The 25455-nt window shown below is 25.3% G+C and overlaps 2 protein-coding genes across 9 annotated transcripts in view; one reads left to right on the forward strand and one right to left on the reverse strand.

Annotated features, from left to right (window-relative positions):
* The window catches only part of LOC122504292, a 616579-nt gene that overhangs the window by 154974 nt on the left and 436150 nt on the right, over positions 1-25455 (reverse strand). The gene's annotated exons all lie outside the window — the stretch shown is intronic.
* The window catches only part of LOC122504299 (odorant receptor 13a-like), a 122162-nt gene continuing 97729 nt past the window's right edge, over positions 1023-25455 (forward strand). For 2 of the 6 annotated variants that reach the window (XM_043615348.1, XM_043615352.1), the window contains exons 1-3: positions 1023-1370; positions 6060-6224; positions 22575-22611. Coding sequence is in view for 3 of the 6 variants with exons in the window: in XM_043615352.1 (XP_043471287.1) it covers positions 22608-22611 (4 nt within the window). In the remaining 3 variants the exon portion in view is untranslated. Of the gene's footprint in view, positions 1371-6008; positions 6225-19917; positions 20157-22574; positions 22612-25455 lie in introns of those variants that run through there. The other 4 variants (XM_043615351.1, XM_043615353.1, XM_043615349.1 and 1 more) reach the window with 3 other exon arrangements.

Below are 25455 nucleotides of genomic sequence, written 5' to 3' on the forward strand. Positions count from 1 at the left end.
ATAAAAATTTTGTTTATAATTCAATTATTCTCATAAATAACAATATTCATCACAAGAATTCAATTATTTTTAAAAGTAATAAATTTTTTCTTGGAAATTCAATTATTTTAAAAAATTCTAATAAAATTGTCCGCAAGAATTCAATTATTTACAAAAATATTCGAATTTTTATCAGGAATTCAATTATTTTCAAAAATTTTAATAAAATTGTTCTAAAGAAATAAATTATTTTAAAAACAATTTTAATTAAATTTTTTCGAAATAATTCAATTATTCTTTTAGTTTTTAATAAAATTCTTTTCAAGAATTCAATTATTTACATAAATAATTCTTAGAAAGAATTGAATTATTTGAATACAATTATTTGTAAAATTTAATTATTATTAAAAACTTTTCGCAATTCAATGATTTTCAATATCTACTATTTTAATAAAATTTCCAAACAGAATTCAATTATTTAAAAATTTTTTTTTGAAGAATCTTCGTAAGAATTCAATTTTTTTCATGAATAAAAAAAGCTTCTTATAAGATGTCAATTATTAAAATTAGAATTTGCATAAAATTAGTGGATAGAAATCAATAATTTAAAAATGTTTATAAAATTCTTCGCAAGAAGTAAATTATTTTTATAAATATTTAAATTCTTTCATGAATGATAAAATTTGTTACAGAAATTCAATTTATTAGCAGGATAAAAAAGTTGTAAAAATATTTTTGATAAAAATTGTTAAAAAGTCAGGAAAATAAAAAATGTGGAATGAGATTTTTGTCAGTTTTGTAAAGTTTCTAGAACGATTTTTTTTTTTTTTGGTCGTTAAGTTTAATTTTTCGATAGCTACTATTTTACTACTTTTTTTAGTTTGAAAGCTACATTTTGCTACTTTTTTAAAATTAATTATCGAGTGCGAAGTCTGTCTTTCTTAATTTGTTTATTTTATTTATCATTAATTGTTTGTTATATTGTTTATTTTGTTTAATTTTGTTGTATTCTTTTTTTTGTTTTTATTTATTTCTATTTTGTAGTTTTATTTCTTTTTATTTGTTTCTATTTCGCTGTTTTATTTGTTTGTATTTATTTTTATATTATTGTTTCATTCGGCGTTCGGTTTGGGAAAATGTATTATTTTGAAATTTACAATTTGGTGAAGTGGTGCCCCTATAAAAGATCCATTGCCTAAATATATTGTTTGGAAAGGGAGGAAAACGTCTGGCTTACTTACAGAAGCAACAGAGGGAGATGGCGATAAAAATAAAACGTAGATTTAGCCCCAACCGCTAGCAGGCGACCGTTCAAATCTACGTACAAGATCGTCAGTGATATTTAGTGGACATTAGGGGCCTCTGAACCTCAAATAAAAAAAAGAGAGAAGGTAGAAATACCCAAACGCCCTCCTAGGTCAGGAAAGACTTTTTTTCCACCAGGAAAGAAGAAATAAAAGCTAAATTTTTTTTTTTTTTTACTTTTTTTGCTTATTATTACAATCCAAGTCTCCTGTTAAAAAAATTTATTACCCTGATAAATAAATAAATTAATTAATTAATCGAAAATTTCTGAATATCTCTGGGAATTAATTAAAAAAAGAAATTAAAAGAAAACCAAATATTTACATATTTGGTTTTAATCTTTTAATTTCTTTTTCTAATAAATATTTATATGATAGGACAATTTGTATTTTTAATTAAATTATTAGGCCAAGGTTGTAGTCTTTTAGCCCAATGCTTTGTATTTATTAGCGGTTGGGCTAATAAATTAGACCAATTGGGCTAAAATTGGGCTAAAGGAGTACAACAAGTTTGGGTGCTAGAATACAATTAGTGGCATGATTTTTTTCCGTTGGGGCGGGTGTCAAAGGGCAATGCATTGGGGTGGAGACGAGGGGTGCCTGTTTGGTTAGATCTTAGAGCGGTACCAATGGTTTTGCTAACGTTATTTTCAAGCGAGAGGGGTGAGTGTAAAAACAATCATGAATTTCTCGAGAGTCGCGACACGTGGCAGTTAATTGGGGTTGAACTCCGATCTCTCTGTGCACGAATTTAATTCGTGACTGCCTATACTTCTTGCTAGACAACAAGAACTAAATGAGAAGTTTTCCCTATTAGTTCAATTCTGCTGTCCTTGAAAAAAAACCAACTTTAACCCAATAGAATTTTTATCTCCTCTTCACATTGACATTTTCTAATCACTTTTATGGGTTTTTTTCTACTTTTATTATTTAAAATTATTTATTTTAAATTTATTTATTATTTATTTACTATTTATTTTAAATTAATTTTTTTATTATTTATTTTAAATTTATTTATTTAAATTTCAATTTACATTATTCCCCCAAAAACAATTTTTAATTATAAACAAATTTTTAAAGGGAGTTTAATTTCTCCACCTGAGAACGCCAAGGTCGCCACTAGATGGCGAGGAGTCTGATTGCCATCTAGCGGTGACCTTGACGTTCTCAGGTGGAGCATCTCCATCTTAAATCTCTAAATTGTTCGTAATTCTATAAATATTATTAACTTACACATTTCGAGCGTAGAAAACATGGCAAAACTCACCTGAAACAGAAAAAAGATTAAATTATTTTTTTTTCCAGAAACTTTTTATTTTCTAATAATACGAATTTTTTTGAGGAAAAAAAATTTCGTAAAAAGCAGGCTTTGGTTAAAAGATAAAATGGCTGTATTTTCTCTATTGTTTCAGGGGTGTTTTAGGATTTTTTGTGAGGGAAAAAAAATTAGGTGCGAGCATCGACAGGGTGAAAAGAATTCCATCCGAATTGTCTCGTTGACGGAATGAGAGGAAAGGGGGGAAGGGGTGGGACAAAAAAAGGAAGGAAGATAGAAAAAAAGGGGGGTTGGAAAAAAATAGCGAGAATAATCAGAATCGTCTCCTCTCGTCTCGCCACAATCCTTGAGGGTATCGCTGCTACATTAGCAAGTCAGATATCTGTAGGCTTTTTCGCAAAAGGCTCCTTACTTGAGCGCCTACTCTTTTACAACGGCAGAACCATAAAGTGATCGGATTTACCGTTATAACTTTCTTATCTCGCCCTTATCTTTTACATTTCTCATGTCAATTTTTTCTGAATTTTTCTTCCTGACATTGAGAAGAATATTGTAAATTATTATTTTATTCCTTTCGCAGGCTTCGCACTCATTTACTGAAAAACCTACTATTTACTACTTTTTTTTACATTATGATACTATTTCGGTACTTTTTTTAAATTTTAGCTCATAAAAGATACTATTTCTGTTTTTTTTTTTTTTTTTGAGAATTTACACTACTTTAAATTCGCTAATACTAGAAATCAAAAAATTATAATCAAATTCTTTAAAACGATTCAATTATTATCAAAAAATATTTGAAATTAAATTATTTTTAAAAAATATTCGAAATTAAATTATTTTCAATATCTAGAACTTTCATAAAATTTCACAAATATTTTTACAAAATTTTTATACAATTCTTCACAATAATTCAAATACTTTCACTAATAGAAACATTTTTCATTGAAATTCAAAGCAAAAATTCACTTATTTTTACAAATAAAGTTTTCCACAAGAATTCAATTATTTAAAATAAAATTTTTATAATATTTATTATATTTCGAAAACATTAATTATTTAAAACAATGTTTATAAAATTATTATAAAGAATTCAATTATTTTCAAAAATAACAAAATTTTGCACAGAAATTCAAATCTTTTTAAACATTTTAATGAAATTCTTCTTAGGATTTCAATTATTATTTTTGAAAATTTTAATAAAATTCTTTGCAAACATTCAATTATTTTCATAAATATTATAATTCATCGTAGGATTTCAAATTATTTTTAATACAATTTCAAATATTTTAATAAAATTGTTCAAAAGAAACAAATACATTAAATACAATTTTAATTAATTTTCTTTTTGAAATAATTCAATTATTCTTTTAGATTTTAATAAAATTTTTCGGAATAATTAAATTATTTTCATAAATAAGAAAATTCTTCTTAGGAATTCAATTATTTTCATGAATAATTCTTCAAAGGAATTCAATTATGTCGATAAATAACAAAATTATTCCTGAAAATTCAATTATTTGGAGGCATTTTAATAAAATTTTTTGCAAAATTTAATTATTTTAAATAAAATTTTCATAATGTTTATTATATTTCGAAAAAATTAATTATTTAAAACAATGTTAATAAAATTCTTATGAAGAATTCATTTATTTTCAAAAATAACAAAATTTTTCAAAGAAATTTAATTATTTTTAAACATTTTAATAAAATTTTTCGCAATGATTCAATTATTTTCATGAATTATAAAATTCTTCTCAGGAATTCAATTATTTTTGAAAATTTTAATAAAATTCTTTGCAAATATTCCATTATTTTCATAAATAGTAAAATTCGTCGCACGATTTCAATTATTTTTAATACAATTTTACAGGAATTGCTCAAAAAATGTTATTATTCTTAAAAATTTAATTTTAATTCCTCGAAAAAATCAGTTATTTAAGAATTTTTTTTTTTTAAATTGTTTGGAAGAATTCAATTATTTACAAAAATATTAGAATTTTTCACAGGAATTCAATTATTTTCAAATATTTTAATAAAATTATTCGAAAAAAATCAATTATTTTAAATACAATTTTAATTAAATTTTTCTTGATAAATTCAATTATTCTTTTCGATTGTAATAAAATTATTCCCAAGAATTTAATCTACTATTTTTAAAATTCCCAAACCGAATTCAATTATTCAAAAAATTTTTTTGTTTAAAATCTTCGTAAAAATTCAATTCTTTTCATGAATAATAAAAATTACTCAGGTAAATTAATTATTTAAATGAAAATTTGCATAAAATTTATTGAATGGAATCAATTATTTAAAAATTTTTGTAAAATTCTTTGCAAGAATTAAATTATTTTAACAAATATTTAAATTCGTTCATGAATAATAAAATTCGTTGCTGGAATTCAATTTATTATCAGGATAAGAAAGAGATCAATATTTTTGATGAAAATTGGGAAAAAGTCAGGAAAATGAAATATAGAATGGAATTTTTGTCAACTTTGTAAAGTGTCTAAAACGAGTTTTTTTTTTGGTTGTCAAGTTTAATTTTTCGATAGCTACTTTTTTAGTTTGAAAGATACTTTTTGCTACTTTTTTAAAATTAATTATCGAGCTTGTTAAATTTTATTATTATTATGTTGTATTCTTTTTTTTTGTTTTTATTTGTTTCTATTTTGTAGTTTTATTTGTTTTTACTTTTTTTATTTTGCAGTTTTATTGGTTTTTATTTGTTTCTATTTTGCAATTTTATTTGTTTTTACTTGTTTTTTTTTTAGTTTGAAAGCTACTTTTTTAAAATTAATTATCGAGTGCAAAGTCTGCTTTAGGTTTTTTTTTAAATTAATTTTCTGATTTTTGAAAAAAAAATTATATATTTTTCAGTAAAAATGAATTCTCATTGGAATAATATTTTAAAATAAAATTATATTGCAAAAGAATAATATTTAACACGTGAGTGTATGTAACTTTATCAAAGAATTGATGACAAAGGGAAAAAAACAGAAAAACACAATGAAGGACAATAACAGTCGTATTATTTTCCACTCGTCTGTTTTTTTTGTGTGTCCATAGTTTTTTTTTGTCCTAGATCATGTTTTATTTTTGTTTCATGTTTTAGTTTTGTGCTTCAATTTTTTTTTTTTTTTTTGCATGCACTTTTTCTCACTCTTATGCTTGGCTGCTCTAGTGCCAACAATCCGACACTGTTTTCTCTCCGGAGACTTCATAAAGCACTTTTTGCTCGATGCCTCATCTGACGACACGCGTCGAAAGAATCCGGCTGTGGAAACACTCATCTCTTGTGGTTTTCACTTTTTTTTTATCCTCCTTGCCTTTGACATTAAAAAGTGAGAAAAAAGCCCCTTCCAAAAAATTCTTTTTTTTTCCTTACTTTTCATCATTTACTGAAATATTATTTTTTTTTCTAGAAAATAAATTTGCGAGATTGTTTTAGTTTTTTTGTTGGAATTATTAAAATTTTCATTTCCCATTTTTTTTTCCAGAGTTCTGACTTTCTCGGCTAGTAGTGCACGATAACAAGTTCAAGCTACCTGCCACTCAAACATGTCGCAAATATCAAGTTGCCACTGCTTGGGTACTCGACACTCGACTAACACACCCCCTTAAGATTTAGTCACCCTTATTGCAAAGACGGATTAAAAACGAAGGTTCTTTTTATTTTTAAAAACCTTTCCATCAAACTGATTTATTCTCAAATGGATAAAATCTCTTAATTATCGTTTTCCCTCTTCAATGACAATTTTTAATTGTCATATTTTTAAATCGTGAATTTTAATTTGACTTTTGTGATTATTATTATAAACTCATTAATTTTTTTTTAATATTTCATCACGACTGAGATTAAAACAATTCTAATTTAAAATGTCATTATTTATTTACAAAAAAAAAAATATCTCCGGGTTTAAAAGCTTTTTCGAATTAAAAGGATTCTCCTTCTCTGCATTAGTGAAAAATAAATACGTATCAAAAAGTGGATTTTAGAAACGAGAAAATAAACTAATTTCTCTAGAATATATGAAAATGCGAGACAATAATTGAAAAATGTGATTTATGTACATTATTATAATCAACTTTGAAAGAAGGAAAAAAACCTTTCAGTGAAGGATTTTTAGAAATGCATTTTCTTTTATTAAAATATAATATTAAAGTTTCTCGGATAAATATAGTCATTGTTTTGTAAAAATTGGTATTTTCAGACAAAGGGGATAAAAGTAAAAAAAAAAGTTGCTTTTGCTTCTTCTTTACGCCCTTTTTTCCCTTAATTTCGAGGTGAAGTAAAGAAGAGCTCGAGGGTTCGAAAAAAAGTGTTCGACAATCGAAAAAGGGAAAAAGGACTTTCTTTGGTTGCCTGAAATTCGTTGAAAGTTTGACAAGATCCGTTTGCCCTTCAACGCAAGTTCGGACTCCCCTCTTCTTGTTAGAGCTTTTCCGTAAAAGCGACGTGTCCCGACCGATTATGAAACTTTTTATCCAGACGACTCGTTTCTCCAACTCCTCGGATTATCATTTCGATACTTTTCCAAAAAAAAAAATTTTACTTATAAGTTAGAAGTAATTAATTACTAATATTGGAGGCTTTTTTTGGAACCTTTGGCGATTTTTTGACATTCGCACACTTTGGATGTGATTTTGTATTTTGACTTTGACTTTCGAGTTGATTTTGACATTGACATTGACCTTCACTTTGACTTTGGCTTTTATTTTTATTTTGAGTTTCACTTTGACTTTGACATTGAAATTAACTTTCATTATCATTTTCAAATTCGAAGTTAAAACACAAAAATCAATCAAAATCATTGTCAAATTGGAATCAAATTAGAAACGAAAGTGAAAATTGAATTTTCAAAAAGGCAATTTTGACTTTGAGTTTTGATTCGAGTTTGACATTAACTTACACTTTAACCTTGACTTTTATTTAACTTTAGCTTTTACAAATCAAAGTTGAAATCAATGTCAAAGTCAAATCATAATTAATATTATAGTGAAAGTTAAAGTCAAAGTTAAAGTCAAATTTAAAGTGAAAATCAAAGTTGAAAACAATGTGAAAGTGGAGGACACTTTTCAAAGCGACTTTCAAATTAACTTTGACTTCACTTTGACTTTGACCTTCACTTTAAATTACAGTTTGACTTTCCCTTTACCCGTCAAATTAAATTTGACTTTCACTTTGACTTTGACCTTCACTTTGACTTTCAATTTGACTTTCAAGTTAACTTTGACTTTAACTTTGACCGTCACTTTCACTTTCAACTTATACTTTCCTTTTAACTTTGACTTTAACTTTGACCGTCACTTTTACCTTCAATTTTTACTTTGCCTTTAACTTTGACGTGACTTTGACTTCCACTTTGACTTTCAATATGACTTTCAAATAAACTTCGACTATAACTTTGACCTTCACTTTAACTTCCACTTTGACTTTAAAATTAACTTTGACTTTAACTTTGACCGTCACTTTTACCTTCAATTTTTACTTTGTTTTTAACTTTGACTTACACTTTGACTTTCAAATTTACTTTGACTTTGACTTTGACTCTCAATTTGACTTTCAAATTAACTTTGCCTTTAACTTTGACAGTCACTTTGATAGTCGGAGTCCTTGGAAAGTCAAAATCAAATTTAAAATCGCACCTAGGGTGCGATTTTGTAATTTCACTTTGGCTTTCGCTTCGATTTTGACTTTGACATTGACTTTGACTCTCATTTTTACTCTAATTTGATTTTAACTTTGAAAGTCAATGTCAAAGTCAAAATCACAGTGAAATGGAATGTCAAAGTCAAATCAAAAAATCGCACCCCAGGGGTGCGATTTTATAATTTGACTTTGACTTTCCATTTATATTTGACTCTGAGATTAACTTTGACTGAGACTTTGACTTTCCATTTACATTTGACTCTGAGATTAACTTTGACTGAGACTTTGACATTTACTGTAAATTCAACTTTAACTCTGACTTGTATTTTTATATGGACTTTTACTTGAAATTTGACCTAAAATTTGAAACTTTATTCGTTTCTTACACATTGTCTTTGACTTTAAATTGAAAATTAAACTTGAATTTTACTTTGAAATTTGACATTGATTTTGACTACAAATTTGACTTTTGATTCGCTTTTTTTGACATTTGATTCGATTTTTACGTTCACATTGATTTTAACTTTGACTTTCACTTTAAATTCCGCTAGAACTTAACTTCTTCTTTGACATTAACTTTAAATTTGACTTCAACTTTGACTTTCAGTTTGACATTGACTTTGACTGCGATTTGACTAGATTGACAAAGACTTTTATTGACTTTTTTGTTTTAATTTTAAATTTGAAAATAAAAGTGGAAGTTAAAGTGAAGATGAAAGTTAATTTCAAAGTCAAAGTCAAAGTCAAAGTCAAAGTCAAAGTCAAAGTCAAAGTCAAAGTCAAAGTCAAAGTCAAAGTCAAAGTCAAAGTCAAAATATAAATGAAAGTCAAAGTTAAGGTCTTTTGAATCAATGTCAAAGTCAAATTCGAATCGAAAGTCAAATACAAATTAAAAAATCGCACCTGGACCAAATTTACAATAATCCAAAAGCATATGTTTAATATTTAAAATTTCCTTTTTGAAGTTCTCGATAAAATTCGACAAGTTATGTCTACCGGTTGAAAGTATTTGACAAATATCTAGCTCAAGAAGACGATAAAATATTTCCTTGGCTAGGTCAATGCACGTGGCAATGAAATTCCCTTGAGTAAGGACGTCTAGCTTTTTTGAAATGTGACGTAAGAGAGAGGAGGAAGGTGAAAAAGATGTTGGAGAAGCGGAGGAATAAGAAAGGAGCAAAAGAAAAAGAGAGGGATATAGTGAAGAGAGTAAAAATTTAAGAGGAAGCGTCGCGAGAACGAAACACCTAATCCCTCTCCTCCTCTTGGCCTGAGGTGGGCGTGAAACAATACTGGTATTTCAAATATTTTATTAAAGTCCCAGAGGGGCAGTGCCCGTGGTATAAAATAGAAGGAAAGAGAGATAGAGGATAGGGGTAAATTGAAAAGAAACGGGTTTTTCTTGGCAGACTTCTGCGTTCGTCCTCCTTATCGATTATTGAATCGATAGAAGAATGGCCGGACAGAGCACTCGTACAAAAAAAAGAGAGAAAAAAATGCGATACTCCACTTTTCGTTTGTCCCTCTCTCTCTCTCTCTCTCTTCACCTGGGAAATCCTCCATATACTGACGGATGAGCCTGCGATATTTAATTACAGAACGAACATAGAAGCCTGTCAGAAAGTTTGAACGACCGTTCCGGCAATTGCCGTTGGGTTACATGGTCTTTGAGGAAGCCGCCGGAAGTGTCCGAAACTCCTACAGAAACTCAAGTTTACTTTTCTTTGACAGAAAGACGAATCCAGGAACAATTATATAATTCAGTACATATCTGCTTCGTTGAACACTGACTATAATTTCATAGACTTTGTGAGATTGTTCGAAATCCGAAATACACACTTGGAAAAGAAGTTTTTGTCAAGAAATTCTTCTTTTAAGAATCAGTTTGTTGGACTCATTTTTATAAGGTGATTCTTCTGAAAGTGACATTTTTGATGTTTTGACTAATTTTATAAAATCTACTCTAACAATTATCAACTTTCAGAAGAAAAATCGCCCATAAAATCTCTAACGCTCTTTATTCAAATACAAAACATACTCGTTAGTTAGTAAACAAAAAAATGCAACTATTCGCAACTGTTACAAACATTTCACGACACTTCTGATGTCATAAAAAGAAGAAGACTCAGAAAATTATATTTATAAAAGAAAGTTAAAAAAAAAGAAAATTGAAAAAGAAGAAGTAGAAAAGAACTTGGGTCAATTCTCGATGGAATTCGCGAATGATCATTCGCGTACAAGAAAGAGAAAAAAAAAGAAACCACGTGTACTTTGGTATTTAGGTGCACGGTAGCAATTTACTCAGAAGGCAATAAAGAGCTCTAAACGAGATTAATGTCCGACTTGTATTCGATGTGAGTCGCAAAGAAGCTAACGTTAAGGGATTTCGCCTTTTTCCATCAGAGAGAGAGAGAGAGAGAGAGAGAGAGAGGCATTCTCATAATAACTAAACACAAAGTTGTCCAATGTACGTGCATCGCATATTATATTAAAACCATATAATAATACACAATAGAATTTAACACAACGAAATAAAGATTCGTTCATATCCAACAACTGTATAGCAACAGTGTATTTATTTATCACGTTAATCACGTCGAGACAATATCACCGCTTATAATTTATCGTGCACCGGGGTAAAGTGATATGGGATTTAATATAGAAGTCGTATAAACCCTTTTAACGAAGTGACAGCGACCCTGGCTTTTTCATAAGCTCGTTTCTCTCTAAAAGCATTTTAATAGGAATTTATTTGATACTTGATTGACGTTATTTTAATTCACACATTGATTATTAAATATTTAAAGCTAGTTTGTTGGCTATTGTTAACTGTTGTCAACTATTCTCTACTATTTTCAACTATTCTCAATTATTATCAACTATTGTTTACACAGTAAAATGTGAGGTGTTAAAATAACACCAGAATGGATTAAAATAATCTGCAACAGTTTAATTCCTCTAAGATTAAATTAACATCAGAAAGAATTAAAATAGTCTATTTTGGTGTTATTTTTAACTATGAATGAAATTTTACTTTAAATAAAACACCAAAGTCAACGATTTGTAAAAATTCAACGAATTTAGCTTCTCCAGGGAGAATAGTAAGTTAGTAAGTTAGTTAATAACTTACTAAGTAACTTAGTAACATAGTTACTAAATTCAATTGTCTTCAAAAATTTTTTTAAATTCCCGTCAAAATTTCAATTCTCTTTATAAATAATAAAATTCTTCTCTGATATTCAATTGTTTTACGAAATTTTAATCAAATTCTAGTCAAAATTTCAATTATTTTTAAAAATTTTCTAAAATTCAATAATTTACAATATCTACTATCTCAATAAAATTTTCTAAATTTGAATAGAATTCTACGCAAACATTCAATTATTTTCATGAATAATAAAAATGTTTACAGGAATTCAATTATTTACAAATTTTTTTATAAATTTCTTCGCAATAATTCAATTATTTTCATAAATAATAACTTTCTTACAAGGATTCAATTATTTTTATAAATAATAAAATTCTTTTAGAAATTCAATTATTTTCATAAATAATAAAACTCTTTGCAGAATTTCAATTATTTTTAATGCAATTTTAATCAAATTCCTCGAAAAATGTAATTATTCTTAAAAATTTTATTAAAATTGGTCCAAAGAATTTAATGATTTAAAATATTTGTTGATACCTTTTTTTATGAAAATTTAATTTTGAGAAACATGAAATTAATAAATTATTTATTTTTGTATTTAACTAATTGAATTCTCGTAGAATTTACTAATAAAAATGGTTTTAAAAATTAATTTCAGTTTTAAATTTTAGATTATAATTAAATATTAAAAGCATTATAACGTGGATTTTTAGAAATAAATAAATTTTAAAAAATTTTCTAATTCAAATCATTGAAATTCTTAATGTTTCATATTTTTGAACAATTTTATATTTTTTGGAATTTTTTTTGAACAATTCTGTAGAATTAATTCTTTTTAAAAGTTTAATAGGATTTTTATTGAAATTGTTTTAAGTTTTTACTTTATAATACATATAATCTAATTGCAGAATTTCTGAATAATTGAAATTTTGTAAAATTGAACTGTAAACGAATGAAATTGAAAATTCTCAAAGAACTTTTTTAAAAATTATTAAAAATAATGGATTTATTGAAGAATTTTAGTTAAAAACACTACAAAAAAATTTAATTTCAGAAAAGTTACAAATTATTGCAGAAATTCAATTATTTTCAAGAGTAATAAAATTCTTCTTAATAAGGATTCAATTATTTTTATAATAATAATAAAATTCATCACCGCGTTTTAATTATTTTTCATACAATAATTATAATTGAATTCTTTGAAAAAATTAATTATGTTCATGCACGTTTTAATAAAATTCGACAAAAGAATTCAATTATTTAAAAATTTGTTAATAAAATTCTTTATGAGAATTGAATTTTGAGAAACATTCAATTATTTAATAAATTATTTACTTTTGTATTGAAATAATTAAATTCTTGTAGAATTTTCTAATAAAAATGGTTTTGAAAATGAGTTTCAGTTACAATTATAGATTATAATTAAATATTAAAATCATTATAACGTGGATTTTTAGAAATAAATAAATTTAAAAAAAGTTTCTAATTCAAATCATTGAAATTCTTAATGTTTCATATTTTTTAACAATTTTATATTTTCTGGAATTTTTTTTTGAACAATTCTGTAGAATTAATTCTTTTTAAAAGTTTCATAGGATTTTTATTGAAATTATTTCTAGTTTTTATTTTTAAATACATATTTAATTGGAGAATTTCCGAATAATTGAAATTTTGTAAAATTGACCTGTAAACGAATGAATTTGAAAATTCTCAAAGAACTTTTTTAAAAATTATTAAAAATAATGGATTTATTGAAGAATTTTAGTTAAAAACACTAGAAAAAAAATTTAATTTTAGAGAAGTTACAAATTATTGCAGAAATTCAATTATTTTCAAAAGTAATAAAATTCTTCTTAAGGATTCAATTATTTCTACTAATAATAAAACTGATCGCAGCGTTTCAATTATTTTCCATACAATTATAATTGAATTCCTTGAAAAAAGTAATTATGTTCATGCAAGTTTGAATAAAATTCGACAAAAGAATTCAATTAATTAAAAATTTGTAATTAAAATTCTTTATGAGAATTGAATTTTGAGAAACATTCAATTATTTAATAAATTATTTACTTTTGCATTTAAATAATTAAATTCTTGAAGAATTTTCTAATAAAAATTGATTTTCATTTCATAAAAATGAATTTCAGTTAAAATTTTAGATTATAATTGAATATTAAAAGCAATAAAGCGTGAATTTTTAGAAATAATTGAATTTTGAAGTTAATTTTTTTTTGAAAAAGTTTAATTGAATTCTTTTTATATTATTTCAAGGTTTTATTTTCTAATATGCATTTAATTAAAGAATTTATAAATGATTGAAATTTCGTGAAATTGAATATTGTAAATAAATGGATTTGAAAATTGCCAAAGAACTTTTTCGAAAATTATTAAAAATAATAGATATCAAGTAAAATTGTAGTTAACAATTTTTGAAAATAATAATTGAATTGAAATAATGAAAATAATTTTGAAAAAGTACAAGACTTGGAGTTATCGATATCTTCATGTTTTACAGTTATTAAAAAATTTAATGAACTAAAATATCATTCATTGTAAAAAATAACACCAAAATTGATTATTTTTTTTTTTTTGTATTAATTTAATCTGCAACACTTTTTAATACCTCACGATTTACTTTGGCACTGTTGAACTATTGTTAACTATTTTCAACTGTTTTTAACTATTGTCAACTATTGTTAATTATTTTCAACTATTATTCACTGTTTCGAACTATTTTCAACTATATTGTTAATTCAAAAATAGTTTATAAATAGTAAATATAAATAAATAAATATAGTAAAAATATTAATAGCCAAATAGCTATTGACTATTCGGGCTATAAACCTTCAGGTTGTCAAATTCAATAAATTCAACAGATTGTATAGAATGAAACAAAAAAAAAACAGTATAGATTTTAATTTTATTTCCTCGCATGTTTTAATATCCGTTTTGATAAATAGCATCGTTTATAATTTCATTCTAGAACGCTGATCGCTTTGCTTTTTTTCCCCCTTTTTAAGGAATAATGTACTTCCGGTTGCTAACGACGGGCATTTAAAGTTTAATCTGTCTAATTAATAGTACTCATCTATTACGTTCCGCGAAGACCGCCTCATATTTTCCATTTCCCTCGGGCATTTACCATCACAGTTGGTGTCAAAGAATAAAAAAAAAAAAAAAAAAAAAAAAACTCTTCTGGGGTTTAATGTTCGAAAATGCTTGTTTTCCAAGTTTTCAAATTTTATTCATCTTTCTTTTTATCGACCATTTACTTTTTGTTTTCTTTCTCCCCTCTTCAACCGAGTTTAATGTATACCCTTAAGGAGCTTTGAATAAGAAACTGCTCATTAATATCAACGTTTACATAATATTAATAAATATTTTTTTTTTGATTTATTAATTTTTCGGGGAAAAAAAAGAAGCTTCACTGTATAAGTTTGACTATATTAGGCAAATTTTTAGTACGAGTGAAGAATAAATAAACGGGGCGCGAACTGGTCCCTAATTTTTAATTTTTGGTCCTCAAAGTCCATATTTAAAATTCCTTTACTGGTTAGAGGCCTGAAATAATATACTGAAAAAAAATATTCTTAATTTAAGAATATATACTAAAAAAAGGTGCCCAGGATATTCGCCACTTAAATTAAGTGGAAATATTCTTACAATGAGAATATATTCTTAAAGTATATATATTCTGAAATTAAGAATATTTTTTTTTCAGTGATAAAATAAAATAAAATAAGACAGGAATGAGCCTGTTATTGATTCAAAAATATCCTCTTAACGCCCTGAATGTAAAAAGTTTAGAGGATTGTTTCTCTCATTCCTGAAATCTTATCAAAGTTCATAGGGAAACTGATAGGGCTCGGCAAGTGCGTGATAATTCTCACGCCCCCTCTTTTTTTCGGTCCCCAACATCAATATATCGGGAATCGGTATAGACTACCATTAATTTCATTTTATCGCCACTCGGGATTTGAATCGGTCGGCGGATAATGCTTTTTAAATGTAAAACAGGATCAGGCCTACAGGGTTTACGGAGCGACGAACTGCTATGGATTCAAACTTTATTCTCACCTACACTCATCCCACCCCCATCCCCATCACCCCCCTCCACCTTTCGACTTTATCCCAAGCCTTAATCCTTTTCTCATCCCATTATCAGTTCTCACTACCGCAGCTGTTTTTCTCGAGAATAGTTTCCAAGCTAATCAACCGGTTGGAAAAAAAAATTTTTTTTCTATTTTTATTATCGAAAAAAATGTATCGAATAATTTTAGATTTCCTGCAATTTTGAAATTTAAAGATATATCTATTCTTGTATTTTTAATGTGAAAAAGAAAAAAAAAATATTTCGAAACAAAGTATTCTTTTGTATTTAACTGTTTATTTTTTTGGTATTTAATTTTATTTTTTTCCGCGGTAAAATACATAGAGGAAGGGTTAATGAAATCGCATACGTATTCATAGGGCCTATGAACGAAGTGTATAGTGTATATATAGTCGTGTGGAGAAATACGCAAATAGGAGTTGGTACGCCAAAAGGTCAGTCGGCAGTAGATTAATTATGCAACGTGCCTCGAACGTGCACGGCTCGTCCGTATATACGCCGACCAATTAACTCCCAAAAACAACCGCAGCCTCGAAATCCGAGCAGTCGCATGCTCAATAAGAGGCGACAGTACTATTCCCGCGTTATTCGCGGTGTAGTCCTGAATAATTTTCTCCAGTTAATACGACTCAAAGTTTCAATGAATTTCAAATTCTGAACATCAAGCAAGCAATGACCTTTTTATTTATTTAAGGTCATACACGATGTGCGCTCAATATTAGTGTCCAACCAGTTTTAAAATTAAGTCTGTTTGATGGAGTAATTATAAAACAGCGCCTGAAACTTGTATGAAATTTTAATTTCATTCCTGAAGAAAATAAAATTAAACGAAAATTCAATTTTTCATGATGGGGATTAAAAAAAACGAATTTATGTAAACGGATCTAATTAGATGTCGTGTAACTACTTTTTTTCTTTTTTTTGGGAGGGGGGAATTAACTAAAATATTTTTTTCGAATTTCTATTTTCTAATTCTTAGGCTTTGCACTCATCTACTAAAACCTACTATTTACTAATTTTTTTTACGACTAGCTACTATTTGGATACTTTTTTTAAATTTCAGACACTAAACGCTACTTTTTCTCTCTTTTTTTATTTGAAAATTTGCACTACTTTAAATCTGCTAATAGTTGAAATAAAAAAATTATTCTTAAAAATTTTCATAAAATTCTTCTTAGAAACAATTCAAAATTTTTTCTATAAAATTCTTCGAAACAATTCAATTATTTTAAAACTTTACAGAAAAATTTTTTGCAAGAATTCAATTATATTTTCACAAAAAATAAAATTCTTGGCTGCATTTCAAATAGTTTTAAAATCTACCGTTTTATTAAAATTTCTCAAAAGAATTCAATTATTAAAAAAAAATAATAAAATTTTCCGCAAAAATTCAATTCTTTCCAAAGAATCCTTTGCAACAGTTCAATTATTATTACAAATAGCAAAATTTTTCACAGGGATTCAATTATTTAAATTTTTTTTATAAAATTCTTTGCAAAAATTCAATTATTTTCATAAATAATAAAATTTTTTTCATGATTTCAATTATTTTCAAATACTATTTTAAAGAAATTCTTCAAAAGAATTGAATAATTATTAATAATTATTAATAATAATTATTTTCAAAATTTTATTAAAATTCTTTGAAAGAATTCAATAATTTTCAAAATTTTATTAACACCATGTGATTGTTACAGAATTCAATGTTAATTTTTTCGACCACTTTTCTCTTAAAATATTAAATAAATTAAGCTAGTTTTTTGTGAATAACTCTAAAATATCATAAAGAAGGGCAGTGATGTGAAAAAGTTTTAATATTTTTAAAATTATTTATTAAAAAATAACTTTAAAATTGTCAGTTCTCAAAATCACTTTTAATCAATTTCTCGTCTTTTCCGATTTCAAAGTATTTTTTTATAATTTATTTTAGAATTATTAAAACTTTTGCACATCACTGCTCTTCTTTATTATATTTTAGAGTTATTCACAAAAAACTAGTTTAATTTATTTAATATTTTAAGAGAAAAGTGGTCGAAAAAATTAACATTGATTTCTGTAACAGTCACATGCTGTTAAAATTCTTCGAAAGAATTCAATTATTTTTATAAATAATAAAATTCTCCACAAGATTTCAATTATTTTAAAACCATTTTAAATAAATTGATCGAAAAATGTAATTACGTATTTTCCAAAATTTTGTTAAAATTCTTCGAAAAAAATCGATAATTTTTAAAAATTTTGATAAAATTCTGTATAAGTATTCAATTTTAAGAAATAATCAATTATTCAATGAATTATTCATTTTTGTATTTTAATAATAATTGAATTCTCTTAAAACTTTCTAAAAAGAATTGATTTAAAATTGAATTCTTGTAGAACTTTCTAATAAAAATTGATTTAAAAATGAATTTCAGTTACAACTTCAGATTATAATTGAATATTAAAAGCGTTATAACGTGAATTTTTATAGAAATAGATAAATTTCAAAAAGCTTTTACATTAAAATTATTAAAAACTTTCATTCCTGTGGAAAAATAATTAAGTATATTTATTATACAAAAATTATTCATGAATAATTTAATTTAGAAATTATGAAAAAAAATTAGTCTTTTGCAAAATTTTAATAAAAATTTTTTAAATTATAGTTAAATTCTAGTAAAAAATGAAAAATATTTACTTACATTTCCAATTAATTTGAATTTAATTATAAGATTTATATTTAAAAAAAATTTATTTTTTTACTTTTAAACAGTACCTATATTTGTAAATATAATCGAATTTTTGGAGAATTCTAAGAGTTTGGAAAATAATAGAATTTCATAAAAATTTCGAATTGAAATTATAATCAGGAGTGAATTCTTTGTGTTGATTAACAATGAAAGGAAGTAAATTTGAAATCGAAACGGAAATAACTTTTTATTTGTCAATAATTTAGAGAAGCGATTGGAGGCACTAAAAGTACGTGAATAATCCATTAGAAGGAAGTTTCAAATAAAAAAAAAGTCACTCGATACTTTTATTTTTATTTATTCAGAGAGTACAGGTATCGTGGAACTAAACACTTTTTTTACCCTCTTTCTTTGGTTTTCTGTGACAATTTCACTTGCGAATTCTTTTCCTCTAACGCGTTCAGACTTTCTCTTTTTTTGCGCCCATTTTCTCAAGGGACTTACGATTCGAGAAGCAGTCACCTTCTAATGGCAATCCTTAAGTCTAAACCACTTTTTTTTCTGTCGTTTCACTTCTCTTTTCCTTTCGTCTAATTCACGAAAAAAATGAACTCTAATTTGAAAAATAATTAGAAGCAAATGTTTTTCTCTTAATTTTGAAATTCTGTAACTATTCGTTTTCGTAGTGTTTAGGACACTGATTTTATTTTTACTATTTTTACCTCGTAGATTTTAAAAACAACGTAAGTTATTAGGGAAATTCTTGTTTTCCAAAGTCGTTTAAGTTTTATTTTTCTTAGTAAAATAAAAAAATTTTTTTGCTGAAAAGTTAGCTAAGGAGATACAGTTTCAGGGCATATATTATTAATTGTTATATAATACCGTTTAGGAATTACAGTCGTTGAAAAGATGGGTGGACACCTTGGGGCACCTTACCCCACTAATTTCGAGAAATAGTAAAATTTTTAAATAAAGAACGTCGATCCTAGGGCTGAATATGTAAAAATTAGGAGCAACTAGTCTCGGGGTCTTATTTTCCTAGGATCATTTGCATATTAAGCTATATAAGGTATAAGGTAGTTAGTAAATAAATAAGCAGAATAGAGAAAGAGGTCTTAATCCTTTAAAAGATTCATATTCCGGGATCCAGTATTCCCTTTGAATTTCACGCTTTTGTAGAGCTTTCTCTCTCTCTTTCTCCCGACATATTTATTTTCCTCTCCGTCTACATTATATAGAGCACTATGAGCTTTGTGTATGCCATAAACTTTATTACCAGTCGTGGAGCAATGTTGCAAAGGTACATTGGCCCGCAGGGTCTTTTGCCTCTGTTGCAAAGATAAAACATACAAGGTTCCCATGGGTCCTCGTCAGTATTTGCACTATATGCCAATCGACCACTTTATGTCTGTCGATCGAATAGATTTTACCTCATTCTCTCTTTCTCTCTTTCTCTCCTACAAGTCCATTCAGTCTAGACGAACTCTGAATGTTTAATAACATTTGACACGTAACGCGGATAGCTATTCTCCCTGCAAGCAAAAATCTACTTCTCACTGAAAGAGAGAGAGAGAGAGCGAGAGAGAAAGACTAGAAGCGGAAAAGTATCGACAGGCAAGATTGCCCGTTTACGACAACCAAAAGGATGTTGGGAACACTAGGAAAAATGTCACCGCTATTGGAAAAAATTTCTCCCCATTTGTATTTGTACTTTTTTATGCAATAGAGAAAGAATAAAAGGACACATCTTCTGTTTTTGAAAGTAGAAAAATGACATCTTTCTTTTGAGAGTAGACAGATGTGGAGAATTAAAAATAAAAATAAATAAATAATAATGTCTAGACAGGATGAAAGAAGGTACATGAATGCAATGAATGTAAAAGTAAAATTAAAATTGTATTTTGCTTTGATATTAAGAGAAGAAAACGTCGGAATGAAATTAATTAAAAGTTTGTAAGACATGAGAAAAAGAAAATTTGTCAAAACGGATACAAGACTTCATTAATGGACTAGATTGTAATATATTAAACATGTTTAAAAATATTTTTTACAGAGCTCGAAGCAGTGGAAGTATTTAAATGTATGGACTAAATGGACCAAAAATTAAAAATTACGGACCAATTACTAACAAAAATATAAATAATCCGAGTCAAATAAATAGAACATTTTATTTAAAATAAATGAATTTTTTGTCATGACAATAAAACATGAAGATATCGATCACTCCGAGTCTTCGACTCATCGGAGTAATCGACTTCTTCATGTTTTATAACAACTTCTTCAAAATTATTTTCATAATTTCAATTCAATTATTATTATTAAGAACTTTGAACTAAAATTCTTCTTTAAATCAATTATTTTTGAAAATTTTTGAGAAAGTTCTTTGAGAATTTTCAAATCTATTTGTTTTCATAAAAATTTTACGTGAAATTTCGAGCAATCGGAAATTCTTCAATTAAATATATATTAGAAAATAAAAGCTTCAAATAATTTAAAAAAAAATTTAATTAAACTTTTTCAAAAATATTAATTAATAATTGAGTAGAGTTAAATCCTACCATAATTTAATTGATATAGTTGTTGAATAAATGATCATGGGAAGGTGGAAATTGAATAAATAATTGAAAGCTTTTGACGAATTTTAACAAAATTTTTATGAATATTTACATTTTTCGAGAAATTTGATTAAAATTGTATTAAAAATAATTGAAATCCAGCGAAAGAGTTTTATTATTTATAAAAAATAATAATTGAATCACCTGTAAAATATTTATTATATTTAATTATTTATGAAAATAATTGAATCTGTGTGAAAAAAATTTATTATTTATGAAAATAATTGAATATTGTGACATTTTTATTATTTATAAAAATAATTAAATGTTTGCGTAGAATTTTAATAAATATTTTTTTAAAATAACTGGAATTCATTTTGAAAATTTTGTTAAAATAGTAGATATTAGAAATAATTGAATTCAGGAAAATTTTTGAAAATAATTTTATTTCAGAGAAGAATTTTCTTATTTATCAGGATAATTGAATTCTTGACCAGAATTTAAAAAAAAATTTGAACATAATTGAATTTTTGCGAAGAATTTTGATAATTTTGAAAATAATTGCATTTCTGCAATCATTTCAATTATTATCTAAAATTTTAACAAAAATTTATTTTTAATTCAGCTTTTTTTTAGAAATTTCTACGAGAATTTGATTATTTAAATACAAAAAAAAAATAATTTATTGGATAATTGAATGTTTCTTAAAATAGAATACTCATAATGGATTTTTTCATCTTAATAAAATTTTGAAAAAGTATTACATTTTTTGAGGAATTTGATAAAACTTGTGTTAAAATTTAAAAATAATTGAAATTTTGGGAAGAGATTTATTATTTATGAAAATAATTGAATTCCTTTGAAGCATTTTAGTCTTTATTAAAATACTTGAATACCTGAAAAATATTTTATTGTTTGTGAAAATAGTTAAAGGTTTAGAAAGAATTTTAATAAAATTTTTTGTAAATAATTGAATTCTTTTGGAAAATTTTATTAAAATAGTAAATATTAAAAATCATTGAATTGTGGAAAATTTTTTAAAAAATATTTGAAATTTTGCAAAGAATTTTAAGATTTGTATTAGATAATTAAAATTTTGAAAAGAATTTTTTAAAATTGTTGATTTTTAATACTTTTTGAAAAAGTTTTTTGATTATTTTCAAATACATTTGTTTTTAACTAAAATTCATTTTTAAATCAATTTTTATTAGAAAATTCTACTATAATTCAATTATTTAAATACAAAAAAAAATATTATGTAAATATTTCAATGTTTTCTATAACATTGAATTCCCATAAAGAATGTTATCAACAAATTTTTATATAATTGAATTCGTTTGACGAATGTTAATAAAACTGTTAAGAATAATTACATTTTTTGTGGAATTGGATTAAAATTTGATGAAAAGTAATTCAAATTTTTATTTTAATTTTTATTTTATTACTTATAAAAATAATTGAATCCCTGTAAAAATTTTATTATTTCTGTAAATAATTGAATTATTGCGAAGAATTTATAAAAAACTTTGTAAATAATTGAATTCCTTTAAAAATTTTATTATTTTTTGAAAATAATTGAAAGTTTGCGTAGAATTTTATTAGAAATTTTTATAAATAATTGAATTCTTTTGGAAAATTTTTATTAAAATAGTAGAGATTGGAAATCATTGAAATGAGGAAATTTTTTGAAAATAATTGAATTTCAGAGAAGAATTTTATTATTTCCAAAGATAATTGATATTTTGACTAGAATTAAAAAAAAATTTTTAACATAATTGAATTGAGTTCGAGCCCTATTTGTATTATTAAAATATACAAAGTATTTACATTATTTTGCAAAAATTTATCCTATATTTTATATAAAAATTTTTTGTTTCAGATAATCTCGAGTTTTTCTTCGGATAACCTGATAATGGGTAAGTAACCTCGGAGTATTTTTTTTAAATAACCACCAAATAAATTTCTAAAGCAGCAAATTTGTACTAAAACAACTTTTTACAAAACTAGCAAAAAAAATTTTTTTTCATCGAAATCTCGGATCCATATGGTGTCCCATTAAATAAACGGAATTAAAAAAGAAACACTAATAAGAGTGACAAATAAAAAAAAAAAAAACAGCAAATGTCTCTCGTTTTGAGCCTGCTGGACAAAATTGCATTGCATACGAGTAGCACGACTCGTTAGCGGCTAATCCGCAAGGGTGGATTGGTCCAAATAACACAATCGTACCAACGGATGTGTAGAATTTTTTTTTCTTTTTTTTTGCTAGTACAGAGGGAGAAAAAGCCATCCGCAGGGCTCAAGAGTCACCTAAAACGAGTTGCGTGAAATATTTTTGAGGGAACGGGTTCCGGAATACATAGAGAATGTAGAGTGATGTTGTAATGGTGGCGGGGGAGCTAAAGGTCGTTGGAGGTGGCAGTGCGAGGGAGCATGAGTTTCGTTGATTCAAGTGTGCACGTGATAAAAATGACAATGATGAGTTAATGCAATAACTGTGTTTCCTCTAACCCTCAGCACGCACCTATTGGCTCATGTGCGTTCCTCGACGAGTCAACGAGACTCTCTCACCCCTCAGGGTTACACGCCGCCACGTTTGTAATAACCCCCCCCCCCTTTCTCTTCCTCCTAAGCCTCACATACAACTGGATTTTCCACCTGGGATTAACACATCTTTTTATCCCAATGGAATTTGTCCTAACGTGTTTTTTTCATTGCACCATAAAAAAAGGGGCTACGCCCGAAATTAATGTTCTTGATTTTTTTTTATTGTTTATTTTTCTATTGCTTTATCAAAAATTCAAAAATTTTTTCTGTTTGTCCAGGAACTAGGTCCGTAAATTTTCTTCAAGTCCGTAATAGTCAGTTTTTTGAAAAAAAATCCGTAAAGTCCGTAATTTGATTGAGAAAAGACGAAAAGTTCGTAAATTGTACGATATAATTTGTAGAATTTTAGAGAAATTAAAATTAATTGCAGAAATTCAATTATTTTCAAAAAGTAGTAAAATTCTTTCCAGAAATTCAATTATTTTCAAAAGCAACAAAATTCTTCGCAGAAATTTAATTATAATCGAAAATTTTTTTTTAAATTCTCGTAAAGATTTCAATTATCTTTAGAAATAATAAAATTCTTCTTCGAAATTCAATTATTTTCAAAAATTTTTACAAAATTCTAGTCAAAATTTCAATTATTTCCAAAAAATTTTCCTCATTTCAATGATTTTCAATCTCTATTTTAATTAAATTTTCCATAAGAATTCAATTATTTATAAAATTTTTTAATAGAATTCTACGCAAACATTTAATTATTTTCATAGAATAATAAAAATTTCACAGGAATTTAATTATTTACAAATTTTTGATAAATTTTTTGCAATGATTCAATTATTTTAAAAATTAATAAAATTCTTCGCAGAAATTCAATTCTGTTCAAAAAATTTTTGAAAATTCTCGTCAAAATTTCAATTATCTTTAGAAAAATAGAAATAATAAAAATCTTCGCAGAAATTCAATTATTTTCAAAAATTTTTACAAAATTCTTGGCAAAATATCAATTATTTTTGGAAATAATAAACTTCTTTTGCAAAATTCAATTATTTTCAAAAATGTTTACAAAATTCTAGGCAAAATTTCTATTATTTCCAAAAAATTTTCCTCATTTCAATTATTTTTAATCTCTACTATTTCAATAAAATTTTCCAAAAGAATTCAATTATTCATAAAAATTTGTAATAGAATTCTACGCATCTATTTAATTGTTTTTATAGAATAATAAAAATTTTACAGAAATTCAATTATTTACAAATGTTTTATAAATTCTTCGCAAGAATTTAATTGTTTTCATAAATAATAAAATTTTTACAGTGATTCAATTATTTTCGTACATAATAAAATTCTTTTTAGGAATTCAATTATTTTCATAAGTAATAAAACTCATTGCATAATTTCAATTATTTTTAATCAAATTATAATCCATTTAATCAAAAAATTTTATTCTCAACATTTTCATTAAATTTAGTCAAAAGAATTCAATTATTAAAAAATTAGTTGATAAAATTCTTTATGAGAATTCAATGTTAAGAGACATTCAAATATTCAATTATTATTTTTTTTTTATTTAAATAATTGAATTCTAGTAGAATTTTCTGATAAAAATTGATTTAAAAATAAATTTCCATTAAAAAAATGAATTTAAACATTATCAAAAAACTTTTTTTAAAAAGTATTAAAAATAATGGATTTACAAAAAACTTTAGTTAAAAACACTAAGAAAAAGTAATTTGTAGAGAAGTTACAAATTATTGCAGAAATTTAATTGCGTTTTTAAGATTAATAAAATCCTTCGCAGAATTTTAATTGTGTTTAAAAATAATAAACTTCTTCTTAGGAATTCAATTATTTTCAAAAATAATAAAACTCATGGCAGAATTTCAATTATTTCTAATACAACTTTAATTGAATTACTCGGAAAATGTAATTATTCTTACAAATTTTTTTAAAAATAGTCGAAAAAATTTAATTATTTAAATATTTGTTGTCAGAGAATTTTTTCAAAAATATATTGATGGAAAGAAGAATTTTATTTAAAAATTTTTGAAAATAATAATTGAATTCAAATGATGAAAATAATTTTGAAGAAGTACAATATTCTTTTAATATAAAATAATGAGTTGATCAATTTTTCATCTTTAATTATTAAAAAATATGAAGAAAGCGATCACTTCGAGTCGAATAATTGAATAGCTGCTAAGAATTTTATT

The sequence above is a fragment of the Leptopilina heterotoma genome, unplaced genomic scaffold, assembly GCF_015476425.1.
Source record: "Leptopilina heterotoma isolate Lh14 unplaced genomic scaffold, ASM1547642v1 Lhet_287, whole genome shotgun sequence".
In the NCBI taxonomy this organism is placed as follows: Eukaryota; Metazoa; Arthropoda; class Insecta; order Hymenoptera; family Figitidae; genus Leptopilina; species Leptopilina heterotoma.